Source organism: Dipteris shenzhenensis, chromosome 24, assembly GCF_047967505.1.
Source record: "Dipteris shenzhenensis isolate YYH24624 ecotype China chromosome 24, Dip_SZ_1.0, whole genome shotgun sequence".
Taxonomy (NCBI): Eukaryota; Viridiplantae; Streptophyta; class Polypodiopsida; order Gleicheniales; family Dipteridaceae; genus Dipteris; species Dipteris shenzhenensis.
In genome coordinates this window covers 48954547-48974191 of record NC_141619.1, presented here as the reverse complement: position 1 = coordinate 48974191, position 19645 = coordinate 48954547, and the positions used below count along the sequence as shown (strand labels likewise).

Genomic DNA, 19645 nt, shown 5'->3' with positions numbered 1-19645 from the left:
GCGTGGGCAGGCAATGATGGGCGGTGTGCAACCACCCTAAGCTGCAAGCAGCACCATTCGAATGCGGACAGCCGCCCTAGTAGGGTTGGAGGGGCGTTCAAGAGTTCCCAAGTGGGAGCTCTTGAACCCAAGGGGGGTTAGGGGTGAAGGATACTTAAACAGTAAACACTGTTTAGCAGGATACTTAAACAGTAAACACACTGTTGGGGAGGGAGAGCTTGGCATTTCAACGGGAGAAGGAAGACGATAGAGGCTTCTGTTGTTGTTATCAATGCGATTTGCCACCATCTCCAGCCGCTGTCGGCATAAGCTCCCCTGCATCAACGCTATATCTGCTCTTAATGCCGTTACGTTTCTTTCTCCCGCTCCTGGGATATTGTTTTTTTTTTTGGCTCAATGCTGAATTTTTTTGCTCTCTTGTCTCCAGGAGCATTCGACCTTGCTTTCGAGGTCTCACATTCCGCCTCCTCCGTCTAGATTTAAACCAGTCCCCCTGCTCGATTCTTCGCTCAGCTATGCCCCTACATCCCTCAACCATTGTCGCATCTGGCAGAATGATTCAGAAATGCCTCCATTCACTCGAGGTATTTTGGTTTCAATTGCAGTGTTTCCGTTTGGCCGTCCAAAAATTAAGTAGAAGAACTAGTCATTGTGAACTATAATGTGAAAACTCGCTGACTCGCTGCAGATTACCCTACAGGGACGATTCGTACTTTTAAACAACCTTCTAGATTACCCTTCTTGTGGTAGGTGTCATGTGCTTGGCAACCACAGAATACAATTGGTTCTACCAAGTTAGCGAATACGACCTTTCTTATTTTCCAATTCCATTTGCGTGTAGCCTCAGCTTCACCATCTGAGCAACTCTTGCTGTCTTTCACCTTCTCAAAGTAGACCACTGCTCAATATCGGACATAAGCATTGTTTACAAGTAGCAACCGATGGGCTGGAATGTAAACAAATCAATGCTAGGAATCGGGAAGCCTTCGGTCCTTGACTCTTGCTCATGAGCTCAAGTTCTGTGCAATCTCATAGGCAGCATCATAGTCTTTTGCTCTCAAACCGTACACGCCACTGAATGTCCTATCATAGGCCATGGAAAAAGTTCATGGTCAAGTTTTGCTCTTGTGAATTGGTTGGTGCAATAGTTGGCTGACTCATTGGGGCCATGGGGATAGTTCAAAGATCTGGGTCTCCAAAAGAGTCCAAGTACTATGTGAATTCCTCTGACTTGTATTTGTTTTTATTTAATTTATAGTGATCTGCCTGCATCTTGTGCCACCAAGTGACAGCTTCACCCGATAGATGTAAAGAAGCAAGAATACACTTCTCGTTGTCCTCCATGGGACCACAAAGAAGAAGCTTTCAAATTGGTTAAGCATATGCACGAGAGAGAGAGAGAGAGAGAGAGAGAGAGAGAGAGAGAGAGAGAGAGAGAGGTTGATTGATTGGGTCCCTGTACCCACTGAGGGCCCTCTCCCACAATATGTAGAAGAATCTTGGAGAACTGAATTACAACTGAGAACACTCTTTGAGAGAGCAAAGAAATGCAACCACTGTGGAAACACGAAACAGACCCAAAGACCTGAGAAGCAGCTCCAACCAATGACCGAGACCTCAATGTGGTCCACTTTGCGAGGGTAAGGATGAGGCTAGAGCGGTCCACGGGCATGCTGGGTTACTGCGTGAGTGAGAGAATTGAACTGAGCTTGTGGATGGACTGAGAATGAGAGAGCTGAAGCTGAGAACTGAGAGAGAATGCACTGTGCAAACTGAAAGAGAAACTGCTGAAACCAGACTGGCAAACCTAAACTTACTGTTGTGCTACGTGGAGGATCTGCCCACAAATTGTGATGGATGGGAGCTGATTTGTGGCCAGCCTCAGTAGTCTCCATCGAGGTAAGTCCCAGACTCTATGGAAGAATGTCACTGTCTGAAAGATGGTATCAACTTGTAGAGGTGTCATGGCGAATTGTGCCTGTACTATCTCATGTGGAACTGAGGGCTTACTTCGAATCATCCTAGACCCGTAGTCACCTGAAGCCGCTCAAATCTTCTCCACTCTATCATCGGTAGATCGCACCTCCATAAGGGTGGGGAAGGGTGTGGTATACATGGCAGTCCGCCGCACTAGTGTATCGAAAAGCCAGCTCTTCATCGATGGATCCTGGAAGTGTGCCTGGAAGCACTGTCTCTCTAGCCGAGTCAAAGCACTCCAAACGCCACTAGTGATGAAGTTTCGGACTGCTATGGACAGGAAGACACTCATGAGCATGAGGGCGACTCTGAAGGGAATCCAAATTTACTTGGATGATGACCTCACTCTCCTACAATAGGAGCTCTGGAGGGAGGGTATGGTACGAGTAATGGCAGCAAGAGAAGCAGGGAAATGGGCTGCATATAGGGATGGAAAGGTGATCATTTGAGAGAGAGGAGACGAGGAGAAGAAAGATGGGGAATTATGACGGTGTTGAGCCTATAGGACGAGTGCACACATTGGACTGAAAATAGCAATGTGGAATTGTAAGGCACGTTATGGTCTGATCCGAGAGGTTCTTGGAGACATACAATGACAGAGTTATGATCTTCTACACCAAGACACATGAGCCAAGAGAGGGGGCTGCCCACAGTGACAGGATATAGTGGAGTACGAGGTTCAGGCTGGGGGGGGTGTCCTTTCCAAATCACACTTGAGACCACTCATATTTGTGGTGCGGAGAGAGGAGCATGCACGACACATGTGGATACGAGTTCAGCTGTCGGATGCCCGACTGATCTTTATTGCAATGTGCTACTTTCCTCCAGACACATCATCCTATGCACGTGAGGTTACTACAGATGGACATAGCCCATATGAGACGATCCATACTTCATGGAGCTCTCCAGATAGTGTGACTCAGTTTCACATATGGAGGCAATGGAGTACTCACTGCCTTTCCCCCCTCCATATTGAAACACTGCAATACTTTTGTAACATACTCTTTTTGTGAAAGCCAAAGGAGTTTCCTACTCCAATCACGCGTGATGCGCATACCAAGAATATGACCTGCAAATCCCAATAGAAGTTTTAGAACCTCCTTAGTCCACCGGAACTGGCAGATCTGCAAATGGTTGCTCCAAACTTGAGTTCCAACACCCGGACAGAAAAAGGTAGGAACTGACACAGTGAGTCAGAAATCCAATGAAATGACCCCAGATTCAAGAATGAAGGTGTTTCCAAGCTCCTGAAGTGAAGTGGACACTAAAAGCAAGCAATAGTTGCCTCTACAAGTCAATACGGAGTCTCTGTCATCGAACGGAACAGGAAAAAGCTCAAAAAACGACTTTTTCTTTGAAACCACAGAACAGGCTCTCAAAACCACTTCGCAAAGCCAAAGTGACTTTTCCAAAGGTTCCTCCAAGGTCTCTGCACACTCGGATGCAAGTAAAGTCACCCACAAAGCTTCCCACAGAGCCTTTCCTTCCTCCCACAGAGCTGCTGAGCTTCAAGCATTCACGCACACTCAGCTAGATCACCCGGGCTCTGATACCAGTTGAGAGTGCTCTCAACGGAAGCAAGAACGGAAGAAGGAGAGAGAGAGACAGAGAGCCACACAAGTTTGGTGGGTGCAGAACCACCCTAATCTTCTTTTTCATTCATTTATATATGTGTTTGAGTATTGTACATAACCAGGGTAAAGGCACATTGACCTTTAACCCCCACAACAAGGTGCTGCCACCAAATCCTTTCCCCCGACTTCCAACGATTGACACGCGTAAGAGGCAGTCCTTCCTTACACATAGGATGGATGAGATTGTCAGATCTTGTCGAGGAGGAGACCCGACCACTGGGTGGGGGTTTCTGTCAAAGGGGAAGCACGTATGCATGTTCCCTCCACGATGCCCAAATGCAGACACCACCATACATGTCCTCTATGCCCAGCCCCACGACCTGTCACTAGTTACCACACATAATGTATGGGCTGCATTCCGTCAGCTACACAATTAGAGAGCACAGGATCATGAGGGTCTACACCTCGCATGTAAGGTTCTCACCCATTTTGGTGAACAAGACTTGTGCGTCCTACCTAGGGGTGTCTCCCATTGTGAGACCTCGAACCACAACATTTAGGGCTTTGCTGTTTCTCCTTTTATCTTCCTCCAAAGAATCTGAAATAATCTCTTTCTTGGGGGCAGCTGTGCCTTTCTTGACCACATCTTTCCATTCAAGGATTGCAGCCTCTCCTTTCATGATCTTTTGTGTGAATTCAGTGTGTTTACCTTGCATGGTTGCCTGCAAGGAGGCCAAATCTTTTTTGAGTTTTTCGTTCTCAGATTCAGCTCTTCCATTACTGTGTTTGCTCCTTCCGGACCTCCTTGTGCATCTCTCAGCAGTTGTAGCTCGGTTCCCATTGGCCTTTGAGGCTGTTATTCTGATTCCCATGTTGCTTTCCTTCTCCCACTCCTCTTTCTTGCTCTTCTCCTTCCGCCATTCATCTTGAAGGCGTCCGCTTTGTTTCTTGAATTCAACCAATACCTTGTCTACATGTGCTTTTTCAGTCAACCTTGGTGGCTTCCAAACCTTCCACCTTCCAATATGAGGCAAATCTTGTGGAATTGAGAGATCACCCCTGAGATCCCACTCTTGGGTACTCCTCCTGATGTGTAGGCATTTATGGCAGCTCCAAAGCTTGCTTTCCCCATGTGTCCTCCATGCAACCTCGTGTAGGCATTTTAGCATATATTTCTTGGGGGGGTCTTGGAGGGCTGCCCGTTGGCCACGCGACAAGGCAACAGCCACACGACGAGGCAGCAGCCCACGAGGGGCTGTGGCCAGCTCACGGGAGGAGGGTTCGATGGTGCAGCAGCAGCAGCAGGCTGTGGCGAGCTCATGGGAGGGGGCTTGATGGCGTAGCAACAGCAGCAGCTCCTCAACGGGAGAGGGCGTCGATGGTTCACACTAATGGGTGATGCAGCAGCTCCCGCCAAGGGAAGCACATAGGCTGCCATGAACTTGGGGCTCCACATGGGCAAAACATAGGCTGCCATGTGAGCAGCACACAAGACAAGCACCTAGCAGTATTGGAGCTATCATGGAGGCATGGGACTTTAGGAATTTCCACGTAACAATCAGGGACTGTATGGGGCAGAAATGCACAGGTCTGACAGGCATGACGTGAGCAGCACGAGATCCTGTAGAGATGGTCTGGAATGATTGCGCCTGTTGTATAGGTGCCTGCAGCAGAATGTATGGTTCTGTAGCAGGGCCTTTGGCGCAGGAGCATGTCCAGGACAGATGGCAGATGACCAAGGCAGGTTGGCGACTGTGATTGCTGATCCTTTTGGTGGTCAAACCCTGGTCCCAATGGTAGAGCACATTGACATGAGCTTTGCATTTCATTGTGGATTCAAGCTTGGCTGCTAGGTATGTAGTGTCCGCAATGAGACCACCCTATCCAGCCAAGGGTAAACGTGGTCTAGACAGCATCTATGTAGAGGATGATAGAGACAGCGACTCAACTGTTCTGGTGGATGAGGATGATAGCATGCAATCCATAGTGGATTGGAAATCCACAATATTGGGGTCCTCTCCCCACACACCAATAAATATATTGGAATCGCCTGGGAGTAAAGGGCCCATAGCAATTGGGAGTGGATCTTCTTCAAGGCCAGCAAGTGTAGACAAGGTTGGGTCATCCAGGAGGATGCTTTTTCCGATTGTCGATGAAAACTCTCCAATGCAATCTAGAGTAGAGGTAGTGGAAATAGACGAGGATGAACCCTCCTCAGAAATTTCCAAAGCAAACAGAAATGCAATATCTCCTGAGCGTAGTGTTGTAGCTTACATACATTCTCAATGTGCATGAACAAGTTTAGGTGCCTTGGTGAGAAGGATCGGGTGTGTTGTGATGTTGGGGTCTGTGGGTAGGTGTACTATAAGCTAGGGCAAGAGAGGAAGCAATGGAGAAAACCGTAATGCTGTAATGAAGAAGTGAGTACAAAGTACACCCCAATATAACAAAACCCTAGGACCAGTTGTTACCAGCCCATAGTTTGCTGTACAGTTCCCTACAGTGCTGGTCCATATGCAATCTGTACAATCGTCTGCTCCAATACTCTACATTTCCGTACAACACTACAATTCCTGTTTACAGCTCCGTACATACATCTGTATAGCGTGGAGATTCAACTGTACATCCTTCCAAAATATGCCATACAACAGGTGCACAAAAACAAATGCAGGGCAATTTGCTTCATGGTACTTTGATTGCTACTGCTTGTAAGAGGAGCCTCTTTGTCATAAGGATGCATTTGAAAGAAGAGAACGGATGGATGCCATGAAAGTTGAACTTGATTCCATTAATGCAAATGGCACATGGGAGTTGTGTGACTTGTCAGCAAGCAAGCGTGCACTAAGTGGGTCTACAAATTGAAGTTGGATCTCCATTCCATTGCTCCCCGCACCCAACTCTCTCCAATCAAGCCCTATGAGCGTGGAACAAACTCATTTTTCCATCACTCTTCTTCCTTTCTGCCTTACATTGGCATACCTGCTTTCTCGGTGTCTAGACCTTAGGCTTGGGGGTGGTTCACAGCAGTGAACCTATGGCTGGGAGGATAGCTACCCTTAGGGGATCGGTTACCACATTTGTGTACTCTTTGCTATGTCTTGACAGATTAGCAGATTCGAACTGAAGGTGATTATTGCTGGTGTGAAACCTCACACATTTCAAAAGGGGTGTCTTGAGCATCAGGCTTAAGATCACTGACAATCCCTCAGGGGGATTTTGGTTTCCTGTTTCTTTATGCACTTTGGTTTTCGAGCATTGTTTTGGTTCTATCTACAGTGGTATCTGAGCTTGGGTTTGAGGTCCTGGACTGCTAAATTGCCTTGGAAGAGACTTGGAATTCTTCCTGGACTTTCTAGTATAGGGGCCAAGCATTAAAGGCAGGGACAGTCATTGTTTTATAAAGGCAAGCAGATTCTTCTAAAAAAGAGAAGCCCAAAGTAGCAAGTTGCTAGAGTTTGCACGATTTCCTAGCTTTGTGCTGCAGAAACTCTGAATATGCCATAGAAGCACCAATGCAAGACTGGCTTAAAAAGTCCAGAATGGGACAACAATGAAAACTTCACAATGTGTGCAAACGGAGGCTGAATAGCAAGCTTGGAGGCCCTATAAAGTAATTGTGAGGCATTATGCAGCAGAAAAGGCCAAGCAGCCTTCAAATTTGTACAAAATTTTGGAGATGGGCAGCACAAGTGTGGTTCCTATGCATGCACGGTAGCTCAAGCATGTCCATGTGTGTCAAGACATGAGCAAGCCAGGAGGCCAAAATGTGAAAGACGAGTTTGCAGAGCGAGCACCAAATCAAGGTGGAATATGTTGCTGTCAAAACGATTGCTTCTAGAATAGATTTTTTATGGCTGCATAAAGGCATTTCTTGGGGATCAGATTAGATGTTTTAATGAGGTCCTGATGATGAAACTTGTTCTCAAGTTTTCTTCCTTATTGGAGGATTTTATGTTTTGGTTGGTTGTGTGCTGCCTTGCTGAAGCAACTACATTCTCAATGCTATACAGGAAAGGAAGTCCATGTGCAACGGATATCCAATGCTGCTTGTGGATCTCTCTTCAGCAAGATGTTGACATCGTCACTCACCTGTAAGTGTACCTTTTCCTTTTCCTGTACTAGGTTGTATTTAATCAGTTCAATAGCTGTAGTAATGAACATGTGAAATCTAATGAGCTTATTGGGAATCAGCAAATGGGAGACTCCCCAATTTTATGATTAAAAGCAGCTTCAATCTATCATGGAGGAGCTTCTCATCAGGATCTACTATTGATGATGATGTCGAGGCACGGCTGATGGGTGACGACAATGATACTCACAGGGGGCCTATGTTCTCTGATGGAGCTGGAGACGACTATGCTGTGGCTAATGGAGAGTACGGGGGATATCCCAGGGAAGAACGATGGGGAGCTGAGGAACATGGAGGTATTGCTGAAGATATAGAAGATGACAACACACCAGAAGGTGATGCCAAGCTAGATGAGCATGATTCTGATTCAGACATGGGTGTGCCTAGTGATGAGGAACTTGAAGGTGAGGACACAGATGAGGAACTAGAAGACCTGCTAGCAAACACTCCTCTCTTTGAACCACCAGAATTCCAGGAAGAGGGTGGACCTGATCCTGTGTATTCTTTCAGACCTGAGGGTCCAGTGTATTATCCTGGCATGGAGTATGACCCTGAGGTATAGTCTATACATTTCTTTTTTTATGATTGTGCATGCACTTCATGGTGTTTCTGACCATCATTGTGCAGAAAATGGATCCACATGGTGCGCATGGGGGGGGGGCTCTCTCTTTTGGTGGGTTCTATTCACACAAAATTCTGCTTACATGTTGGCTTTTCCAGGAGCTCGATATATCAAAGCCTCTTCAACCTCGGAAGAGAGAACGGAGGGAGAAACTATCATTTTCTGTCCAAGAAGTTATCGACAAAGCTGACTTTCGAGTGAGATAATTAAGAATGAAAATATAAGTCATCAAGTGTTTTTATTTCAAATCAAGGGGAGGTTTAATCAACCTCTTTTTCATATCTGGATTGATGATCTGAACCTTGTGAAATAAGGCTCTAAACTATCAACTTTGCAGAATGTAAGATTCTTAACCAAGTTCACTGGAGAGACTGGTAACATTCTTGCCCGAAAGGAGGTAAGCACAGGGATCAAATTTTACCTTAGTTGCTTTATTTCATGTTTTGGTTTTATGGTAGAGTGGGACCCTGAAGATTCTTAAATTTATTCGCAGTTTAAAATGCGGAACAAGTCACATGGGAGGGTCACCAAAGCTATAAAGACAGCAAGATTTTTTGGTTTGATTCCTTACACCAATATGGGGCGGCCAAGATATGAATTTAATAATCCTTACGACTCAGATGCAGACTTCTATGAGAGTGATGATACTTAAACAATGAGTTTGCTGTGACAATGGATGTGAAGCAAGTATAAAAAGGAGACGAAGCTGTGGCCAGGCTGGTTGAGAACTAGGTCTCATGCAGAGAGAATGTCAGTATGTAGGAAAGAAAGCAGTCAGTCAAGGCATTTACGAAGGTCAGATGAACATTGTTTCATTTTTGCATTTGCTACTGAATTCCTAGAGGACCTCAAAAATACCTGAAAATGAGTATTCTGAAATCCTGTAATAAGCTCATGAAGTAAATGTGTTGTACACAAACAGTAAACATACCGTTGATTGCTGGTGTCTCTGTACCAGTTCTATGGTGGTTTACTTATGAAGTCTTGTTTCGGGCCTCCTTTAAACTCTTTTTGTCATAGCGCACTTTTTTTCGGGAGATGATCGCATAATCCTGTGCTCATTTCTAGTAAGTATGCCAGTAAGGCTTTTTTTCTCATCTACACGGTTCTATTGCTCCCTAATATGCCTTTTCCCTTGGGATACTGTTCTCGTTCCCCTCGCTACTCACAAACATGTATCTTCGCATAAGCTCTTCTTGAAAAGATGGATCTCGCCATTAATGATATGGCTGTTGCCATCATTTCTTCGAGTCCTCTAAAAAGTTTCTTCGTATAACGGTTAGTGACGCTAGTCTAAGTTTGAAGCCATCATGACTTAGAGCAATCGCGTCTAGCTTTGATCTCTGTAGGTGCTATCGTCTTGCATTGTGTTCTTATTGTACAACGCTCTATCCCTCCTTTAATTGATGTGGAAGCTAAGATGACGTATTTCTCAATGTCTCCTTGAGACCATTTGGTATAGATGCTATAGCTGAAAAGAACATGCATGCTATATATATGTTTCGAATACCGAACCGTATACTAATTCTTTGCTTCCATCATTCGAAGCTCAACTTCGCTTTAGAACAAAGTTATTTTTTAAGAGAAATCTATAAGCATTCCATGAATGGTTTTCTTGGGCATGTCACTTATCAGCAGTAGGATTGACACAGGTCCTCTCTTATCCTCAGAGCCAAGTAACACCTCCTTATAACTATCCAAAAACTTTATAGTCTTGTTTTTTAACATTATGTGGATGGAGTCGATATTAGTCGTAGTCAGTTTGAACGTTCAAAGGGATCCTAAGAAGAGGGAAACTCTTATTTCAGCTATTAAATTTTGTCATAGTCAGTTATATATAGATGATAGAAGTTAGTCGGTTTGAACTCCCCGTTATTGATGAAGACCACCCTCGAAGTGGCTATGGTTGATCTTGACTTGGAGGTTCGGCCATATATCTTTGCAGGTGTTTTCCCACGTGTTCCTTTACAGTGTGGTGCCATGACTCAAATTTCATTTGGTCATACTAGTTTGCAATGGTTGACCTTTTTAGGACTTAATTCGAATCCCTTGGTCTGTATAGCTTGCTCTGGCTGCAGGTATGTCTGAGCATAAGCAATTGTGATCATGAGTTTGATGGTGAATATTGACTGAATGATTGCATGTCCAAATAAGTCTTGTAGAAAATTAGCATCTACCCTTTTGCATACAAATTATAAGCTATTTGGGTGTGATACATGTGGTGATTGTGCCTAAAGCTTTTATAAGAGTGCAGTGGTCACCACACTTTATCTCTACTTCTTCACCATGTTGCTTGCTCATTCTGACCCATAATAATGGTTTGTGGTGGGCATCTCCTTAAAACAGTGTATTAGATAAAATGGGACAAAAGTTGTACTTCGGGAATTTTGAAATCGGGTGGATTTCATTAAATTTGGGAAAGGTTTCATTAAATTTGAAAAAAGTTTCATTGATTGTGGGAATTTTGCCAATATTGAAATATACTATTATTTGGAAATTCCAATGATTATGAAAAACTTCATCGGTTGCAAAACGTTTCATTGGGTATAACAACTGGAACAAAGCATTTGTGGCAGAGTTTGAAAATCATGTATTTGGTGGTGTTAAGAAACACTATTTGGGACAACATGTATATTTTACTTGAGGTGTTAATAAATATCAATTGGTAGTGTTAAACACTGTGGAAAGTGAACCACTAGAAACAAAGTAGTTGGTGAAAGACAGCTTTTGGAAAATTGTCATATTAATAATATGCAAATATGCATCGATAGGATAACAACGATTGAGAAATATTACATGAGAACACATATTAAAATGAAAGTTTGGGAGATCAAGAAGGAGAAAATGATCACCATTTTTCTATGATATCAAGCAAGCTCTCTTGTGCTTTGATATACACATTCTGTGGAATCTTAATCTTCTTGGGTCTATTTATGGCTTTTGATGTCCACGACCAGACCATTGCATCAATACACTCCCACACCTGTGGATCCAACCTATTCTCTATCCAATGCTTGTTCCAACAGTCAACATAGGCATCTGTATCACTGAGCCCCTTTCTCTTAATTGATGATGCCCAATATCGAATTGATTTCTTGAAGTTAGGAGATGCAGCATCCATCTCGACACTTGATAAGGCAACCCCAAGCCATATGGGGTATACTGGGTCTACTGGTCTCACCAAGATGAAGTTACCTTCCTTAACATCCACCATTGGTTAAATTGTTCCCTTGGCTTACCTTTTAGAGGCCCGCAATACTGATTATTCCATTCCTCATAGCCTTGATACTCATTAATGCAAGAATTTATATCCTCCTCATCGTCAGGCGATTGTGTTCTTGGCCAAAAATCTCTGTACACTTCTATCTTTGAGGTTCAAGCTCATCGATCATGGTTTTCCAGTAGTCTATCACTGGTCTAATGTAGGACTCATACGAGGCATTCTTTCCACTTGCACATCTCTCCCAAAACTTAATGTAATCCTTTATCCCTGATATTACTTGCAAGTGATCTCTCACAAATGCAACCATTGGCAGTATATCCAGGTAACCTGTAGGCAACAATGGTCAACCCTCGCTATCTTTCTTCCACAGCTCAATTTTCCCTTCAATGGGCATCTAGCTCGGTGATTTTGGATGCACCTTGTACTGCATCATAGGTCTCTCACCTTGCGTTAAAAAATTGAAATTGTAATGGCTTTGCATGACCAACTAACATTTCTTGCCCATCACATAGGTAGCCATCCAAATAATCCTTGAAGTTAGGAACCCATGTAAGAAGAAATGGTGTTGGAGAAGCTGATGTATATTTTCTGAATATATCCATAAGATGAGGGAAAGTGAACGTTTGTTCTACTCGCAAACTCTCAGAGAACCTACTAAACATTGCATCAATGTCCTCATGTGTGTGCCTACCATCAAGAAGCCCAATTGAACTGTCTTGAAAATGCTCCTTGCTACAAGAAGAGAAAGGTATGCACAAGTATCTGTTTTTGTTCTCAGACCCACAATTATCTAGCTGGAGTAGCAAGTTCTCTGGCAACTTTTGGTATGTTGGCTCAACAACAACACATCCCTCTGAAGAGGGTGGATTTTCGCCAGTAGCTGACGGCAACAAATTCCTACATGTGTCTGCATCTCTCGCAATGGAAGTTGTCATGGCATCTGTGGAAGACTTCGAGTCACTCTCCGGTACAGTCTCTAGATTTGCATTTGTGATTGTGGCATCTACAATTTCAGACAAGCCAGGTCCCCTTGTGGAAATATGTGCACCTTCAGAATTGTAATGGGAGTCCAAAGCGTTTCTTGAGCATAGAGCATTCAGAAGGTGAGCACGGCTTCTTGGAATCCCATCAGTAGTAAGATCTTTGAGGTCATGCATATTCGTCCTTCCTAGGTTGCACAAAAAAATTGAGAGCGATCCAATTGTCAGGTTAGGATTAGATGGTCACAAACCAGTGAGGGTGAAGTGTCCATAATGACCTTGTCCATGCCCATGGGTAATCATTCCAATGAGTGAAACCTGTAATTGCCATGCAGAATTGGTGTCCTTGGACCTCACCTGAAGTCTTGGAATTTCTGTCTTTTTTTGGTCCATATTATCATGGATTATGCATACATACTTTTTTCGATCCATCTCAGAGTACCTACGCCATGCATAGTACAAGTTCTTGCAACTCTATTGTTGTATCATATGCATCTTTCTCTCCTCCATCTATGAATTGTGCTCATCTTGACTTTTTGTGGCTGCCAATTGAGCCTTGATCCGACTGCACAAGCTACATTTAGAGAATTCACTTGTCTTAGCAAGGGCTACATTTTTGAAGTCTGATTTCCAAATCCTACCAAAAGTGGATGTGGATAGGCTCTGATAATCGCGTTGATTAAGCGAAGTGTTGACCTCACGCATGATGTCTATCTTCTTATACACTTCAAGTATCACACTTCAAGTATCACTTGCTGTGTCTCTAGAACCATCCTGCATGGTTCTACTCTTGTGAGGCATATGCTCTGTGCTATTATCCACAAAGTGTTGAATGAGAGCCCTTCCCATACTTGTGTGCACCTTGCTCCTCCTCACAATCTCGGAATTCCCATGCACATATCATTGCACACCACTCTCAAATTGCTCCCTATATCGATAAAATGATGTCCTTGGGATTCCATGTATCTCGTACCATGCTCTACAACACACATCCTAACCATTTATCCTGAAGTTGTAGTGTATCCTCCCAGCACAGTCACGATGCCAAGCCGTTGACAACACATCGTATATAAAGTTTGTACGAGACTCCAAGGAGCTGCCCTAAAAATTCTCCCTTACGGACATTAAGAGGTCTAGCTCAGCATGCTAACCACACCTATTGCCACAACAATCGATGGATGAAACTTGCTGCACCGACTCTAGTGACATTTTGTACACTGGTGTTGGAGGCTCCCTTTGCTTAGGCACCCTACTAATGAAAGTGCACCTTCTTTTCTTTGAAGGTGGATCATCCTTTTTCAACATTTAATTGTTGACCACCTCATCTGTGCCACCAACCTAGCTCATGGGCACATATTATTGCAATGGGCTTCCATTAAGTAAGGTAATCTGCTTGATGGGTCATTAACTAGTAGGCTGAGAGATCTGACATCTTGCATAGAAGACCCTAAGTCACTTCCTAAAATTTGTTCTTTCTTTTCAATACCCACACCAATGCAATCGTTACCCAATAAATCAAAGTTTATAGAGTCACCAGGGAAAACATACAAGATCACACCTTCCCCCATGGTCTTTGTTTTGCTGTTATCAAGGTTCCTTCAAGGTCTTTGTGCACTTAGATTCAAGTAAAATCACCCACAAACCTTCCCACAGAATTTCTCCATCCTCCCACAGAGTTGTTGAGCTTCTAGGCATTCATGCACCCTTAGGTAGATCACCTAGGCTCTGATACAAGTTGAGAGTGCTCTCAACGGAAGCAAGAACGGAAGAGGGAGAGAGAGAAATAGAGAGCTACACACATTTTTGGTGGGTGCAGAATACCCTAATCTTCTTTTTAATTCATTTATATATGTGTTTAAGTATTGTACATAACCGGGGTAAAGGCACAGTGACCTTTAACCCCCACAGTATACATGTTTGAAAATATTGGATTTGCATGGTCTTATATTCCAAATATCTCAAATTGGTTTTATCGTCCTATGGACACATTTACCACTTCTCAAAGCACTTCATGCATATGTCGACAAAGCAAATGCTTTGCACCCTTTTTAAATGATGGATTCATAGATGAGTCACATGTGCTCACTATGGACATATCTATATGTCATCGTCCAAAGATTAAAGAGTTTCTGTCTAAATGTTTGAATCATATCCCCCCACTCCTGCCTAATCCTTTCATAGCAATTGAAGAATTATTTAAGGTATGGTGTGAGGTATGTAAGATTTTGAATATAATACCTAGCATCCATCATAAAGACAAGATTAGAATGTTATGTCAAGAGATTATCAATAAATGTTATCCAAATTGGAATGCTTCCCAACCATGGTATAAAGATAAATGTATAATGGATGAAGTGCAATATCTTACTACACATTTGTTTGTAGTAGGATTGGATAAATCACCACAAACACCTACATTCATGTGCAAAAGGTTATGCCAACTGCTAGCTATTGATAGGATATTTGGAAATGAATTTGAGATTATGAGTTGGAATGAGGAAAACATTACGGCATGTATCAAAGAAAGAATTAGATCATTTGAACTTGGGGTAACCGATGTTTTAACTTTACCTTATCTCATGTATAGCTATAAAAATCACAAAAAGAAGTTCCGATGGATTACTAATGGTCATGCATGTGTTTTTTCACATATTACTACAAATATTAACTCTAGCCTAGCAAGCATGATTGATGGACTCAAAGAAGTGGTTATTGACATACATAATGATGCATGGAAATTCTGTCATAAGAAGATTAATTCCTTTTGGATAATTAATAGTTCTTGTGAGTTCTTGATTAATCTTCCTCCATCCATTTTTTCCATGCACACGTTTGATATCGCTACATGTTATGAAGCTATTCCACATACAAGGGTTTCTTTGTTTTGCCTAGATTAAAGTGAGCTCCTCGGATATCCAAACCTTTGTACCCTTCAACTTATCTGTTTGCTTGGGGATCTTAGCTCTTTTTCTGCCCTCCCTTTGAAGTAGACTTGTGCTTGCATGCCATTTTGACTGATATTGCATCTAGCATTTTTTGTCCCATTCAGCTTGTGGTGCTTTCTTTGTAAGGCACATGATTATTGTTGAAGAAGTGAAAGGAAAGCATGAAGCTGAACATGAAACAAGAGAATGCTTGCTTATAGAATGAAGAAGGTCGAGGTCCATATGTAGGCACCTCTACATGAGCCGCCAAGCTCCACAATCATCTCAATCATCTCCTCGATTAGCTCCTAGAATCTCTCAATCATCCTATGTGGCATCTACCACCACCTAACAGTGCTTATGGGCACCTAACTATGCCTCTAGCACACACACATAGAACCCAAGGTGTGCCTGAGGCGTACACCTTGAGATATCCCATCAAACCCCCCCTCAAGGGAATGCCTCAGGCTATGTCAAGGATACATCTAGTCACATAGTGTCTCAAGCCATCTCATGGTGGTCAAGGATAAATCTATGGCTAAGATCTCATGCTAGCAAGGGTTCCCAAGGATGTGAAGTAAACAAAGGGATACATAAGACCTTCCAATGGTTCTCTCCCCTACATGTACATGCACACAATGTCTACAGGAGGTACCATGGAGCAAAACTCATACACATGGCCTACATCATATGGTGACGAGAGGTGTTTACAAAGAACACAATAGTTTATTCCATTCATTTTGGAGGACTATCCAGGCAGAGTACCTTGACTCAACATAAAAGAGAGATCTGGAGCATATATGGAGATGGTTCAAAAAGCATAATCATCATAGGAGGCCTCATCTTGTGGAGGCACATCAACTAAAAGTAAATTGGCAGTTTCTAGTTTTGTAGTTGCTTCCTTTTTGGCCTTACAAAACTTTTCATGGTGATTGTTTTTGCCATAATATTTGCAAGGATTGATCTTGAAGCAATCTTTTGAGAGGTGATTAGTCTTCCCACAATGTTTGCAAGGTTGAAACTTGCCCATTTGAGTTTTTATGGCATAGGCTGTGTCATTGCCTCTCCGGAGTTCCTTGTGCCTTTCTTCTTCTTGAGGAGCAGTAATAAGACCTTCAAGAGAAGGATTAGGAAGACTTTTGAATGTGGTAACAACATGATCATAATCTTCAGGCATACTTTTGAGCGATACTACCATTGCATCATCTGTAGTGATTGGAGAGTTGATAGAAGCAAGTTGAGTCATGAGACTCTACATGTGATTGACGTGGGCAGCCAAAGGTGTTCCACTAGCCATCTTCAATTCAAAGAAAGCAATCTTAAGTGACAATTTTGAGATGTGAGAACTAGCACCAAAAATAATATCTAGCTTCTGCCAAAGCTTCAGAAGGAGACTCCAAATCAGAAATGTGATGAATATAGTCATCTCCTAAGCCAAGAGCAATAATGCCATAGGCTTTCTCCTCTCTAGCAGGATCTCTGTGAAGATAGTGGGAGAGAGGGAAGGAGTCTCACTTGCGGCTTTCTCACATGCACAATGGGGGAATACACACAAAGGTGGAGGCTAAAAACAGTTTTCCTCTTCTTAGTTGTGAAAGCCAAAAGAACAAAGAAATAGAAGAACCCTATATGTGGGCCTCAAACCAAACTCAACTAACTAAGGTGGCATACTAACTGAGCCACAAACTAGAGTAGATAAGGATAGCTGTCATCCAACTATTATTCGTGGGTGGTGTACCAACCGCATCTCCAGCTAACAAGTCGGTGACATAAATACACAATGGTCACCCTGGCATATCGCGAGTGGAGCTCGATATCTCAACACTCCCCCTCGAGCTCAATCCCAATTCCTGCACACCAAGCAGGTCTCTGAACTTGTGCAGCTTCTCTGCGCCCAATGCTTTTGTGAATATGTTAGCTACCTGATCCTCTGTGCTGACATAAACTAGATCAATAAGACCTAGTAAAACCTTCTCCCGCACATAGTGATAATGCACCTCAATGCGCTTTGTTCTAGCATGAAAGACTGGGTTCTTTGCCAAGTGTATACTGCTCATGTTATCACAATAAATGACAACTGGCCCATCTGTAGACTGATGCATATCATAAAGTAGCTTATGCAACCAAGCTACCTCACATGCAGCCATTGTTGCACCCCTGTACTCAGCCTCTATGTTCGACAAGGCAACTGTAGGCTGTTTCTTGCTGCTCCAAGTGACTGCAGCACTCCCAAAAGAGAACACATATCCACTGGTAGATCGTCTATCAGAAATGCTACCAGCCCAATCAGCATCAGTGTATCCATGCAACTGTATCTGAACCCCAGCCTCATAAAATAGTCCATACTGCAATGTGGACTTCACATACCTGAGTATGCGTCTAGCCGCATCCAAATGCGGTTTCCTTGGAGCCTGCATAAATTGACTTACCAATCCAACAGCATAGCTTAGATCTGGCCTGGTAATAGTCATATAAATCAAATTTCCTACTATGCGTATGTACATAGTAGGGTCTTCCAAAAGCTCACCTGCATCTGTGCTCAGCTTCACATTCTGCTCCAAAGGAACTGAAATAGGCTTACAGCCTGTCATCCCATATTTGGACAGCATGTCCAATCCATACTGCCTCTACAAGAGCTGTATCTCACTTGGTGATCTAATCACCTCAATGCCCAAGAAATAACGCAGCTCTCCCAAATCCTTCATCTCAAACTTTTGCCTTAATAGCATTTTCACATGAAGGATATCTTCATCACTATCACCTATGATGATCAAATCATCAACATAAATGACAAGCAGCATAATCCCTTTCTCTGTTTTTCTCACATAGAGTGAGAAATCTGCCTTGGAAATCTGAAAGCCAATAGTGACAAGATACTGTCCTATCTTGTCAGACCATGCTCTAGGTGCTTGCTTCAAGCCATACAAGGCTTTCTTCAACCTGCAAACAAACTCAGGATGAATAGCATGAACATAACCTACTGGCTGCTCCATAAAGACCTCTTCTTGTAGATCACCATGCAAGAAGGCATTCTTTACATCCATCTGATGTAAAGACCATCCCTTTGATGCAGCCATAGCAATGGCTACTCTTACGGTTGCCATCCTTGCAACCGGGCTGAAAGTTTCTTCATAATCAATGCCATATGTTTGTGCATACCCCTTGACAACTAATCTTGCCTTGTATCTATTCACAGAACCATCTGCATTGTGCTTGATCTTATAAACCCACTTACAGCCAATTGCATTCTTGTCTTTAGGCAAAGGCACCAATTCCCATGTAGCATTTGCATCCAAGGCATCCATTTCTTCATCCATGGCTTTCTCCCATTTTTCATTTCCCATGGCTTGCTCAAAAGAAGTGGGTTCTGGTTCCTGTATCACTTTGACCATATAAGCATAGTGAATGGCTGTAAATCCATCATATTTCAGCCTATCCACAGGGTACCTAACCTTGGTAGACCTGCGCAAAATAGGCTCACTTCCAGGTGCTCTCAAAACATCCCTGGTCTTCCTTACTCTAGGTGTAACAACAGAAGGAATACCCAACTCATCATCAATGCTCTGTTCTGAGCCACTGGATTCACCATCCACACAAGACTGACCTGCATTCACATCAAACATGGGCTGATCTACCTTCTCTTTTCCTTTTCGTGATACCTGCATACCACTCTCTGCATTGCTTTGAGGAGATTCTCCTGATCTCAATCTGCCTGTCCATGGCAAAGTATGTGAACCACTGCTAGAGGACTCTCCAAGTCCACTAATATTTTGTGATTGCTACTGTGAATTCTATGCAGTATTACCATTTTGTGCATCTACATCAATCATCACATTTACTGGTTTATATTAGCTGCTCATCTCATCAAAAACAACATCTCTGCTCATTGTGAACTTACGTCTAGAAGGGTTATAGCATCTATACCCTTTCTGCTGCAGAGAATAACCAATAAAGACACACTTCTCAGCTTTTGGATCCAACTTGGACCTCAACTCATCTGGCACATGGACATAGGCAATGCAACCAAAAATTTTCAAATGAGAAATGTCTGGTTTCCTACCAGTATACATCTCCTCTGGCGTCATGCCATGTATTGCTGCAGTGGGAGTCCTGTTCATTATATAAACTGCTGTAGCAACTGCTTCAGCCCAATAATAATCTGGTAGATCTTTTTCATTTAGCATAGCCCGAGATACCTCTCCAATATGCCTGTTTT

At 43.1% G+C, this 19645-nt stretch overlaps 1 protein-coding gene across 2 annotated transcripts; it reads left to right on the top strand.

Annotated features, from left to right (window-relative positions):
* Positions 1-200: 200 nt before the first annotated feature.
* On the top strand, positions 201-9687 carry LOC147886712 (Ribosomal protein S18). 2 transcript variants are annotated; one of them, XM_087395620.1, is made up of 8 exons: positions 201-346; positions 428-584; positions 7562-7642; positions 7743-8236; positions 8401-8499; positions 8640-8699; positions 8796-8961; positions 9046-9687. In XM_087395620.1, the coding sequence occupies exons 1-7, from the start codon at positions 272-274 to the stop codon at positions 8952-8954; spliced, it is 1125 nt and encodes a 374-aa protein (XP_087251746.1). In that variant the 5' UTR covers positions 201-271; the 3' UTR covers positions 8955-8961; positions 9046-9687. The 2 variants fall into 2 exon arrangements, with proteins under 2 accessions (XP_087251746.1, XP_087251745.1); XM_087395619.1 differs by having other exon boundaries at positions 8796-9687.
* Positions 9688-19645: the final 9958 nt, after the last annotated feature.

Coding starts and splice junctions, on each gene's coding strand:
- LOC147886712 (XM_087395620.1), top strand. CDS start 272: ATGCGATTTGCCACCATCTCCAGCCGCTGTCGGCATAAGCTCCCCTGC. Junction 585..7,561: donor AATGCCTCCATTCACTCGAG/GTATTTTGGTTT, acceptor AATGCTATACAG/GAAAGGAAGTCCATGTGCAA. Junction 8,500..8,639: donor TCGACAAAGCTGACTTTCGA/GTGAGATAATTA, acceptor TCAACTTTGCAG/AATGTAAGATTCTTAACCAA.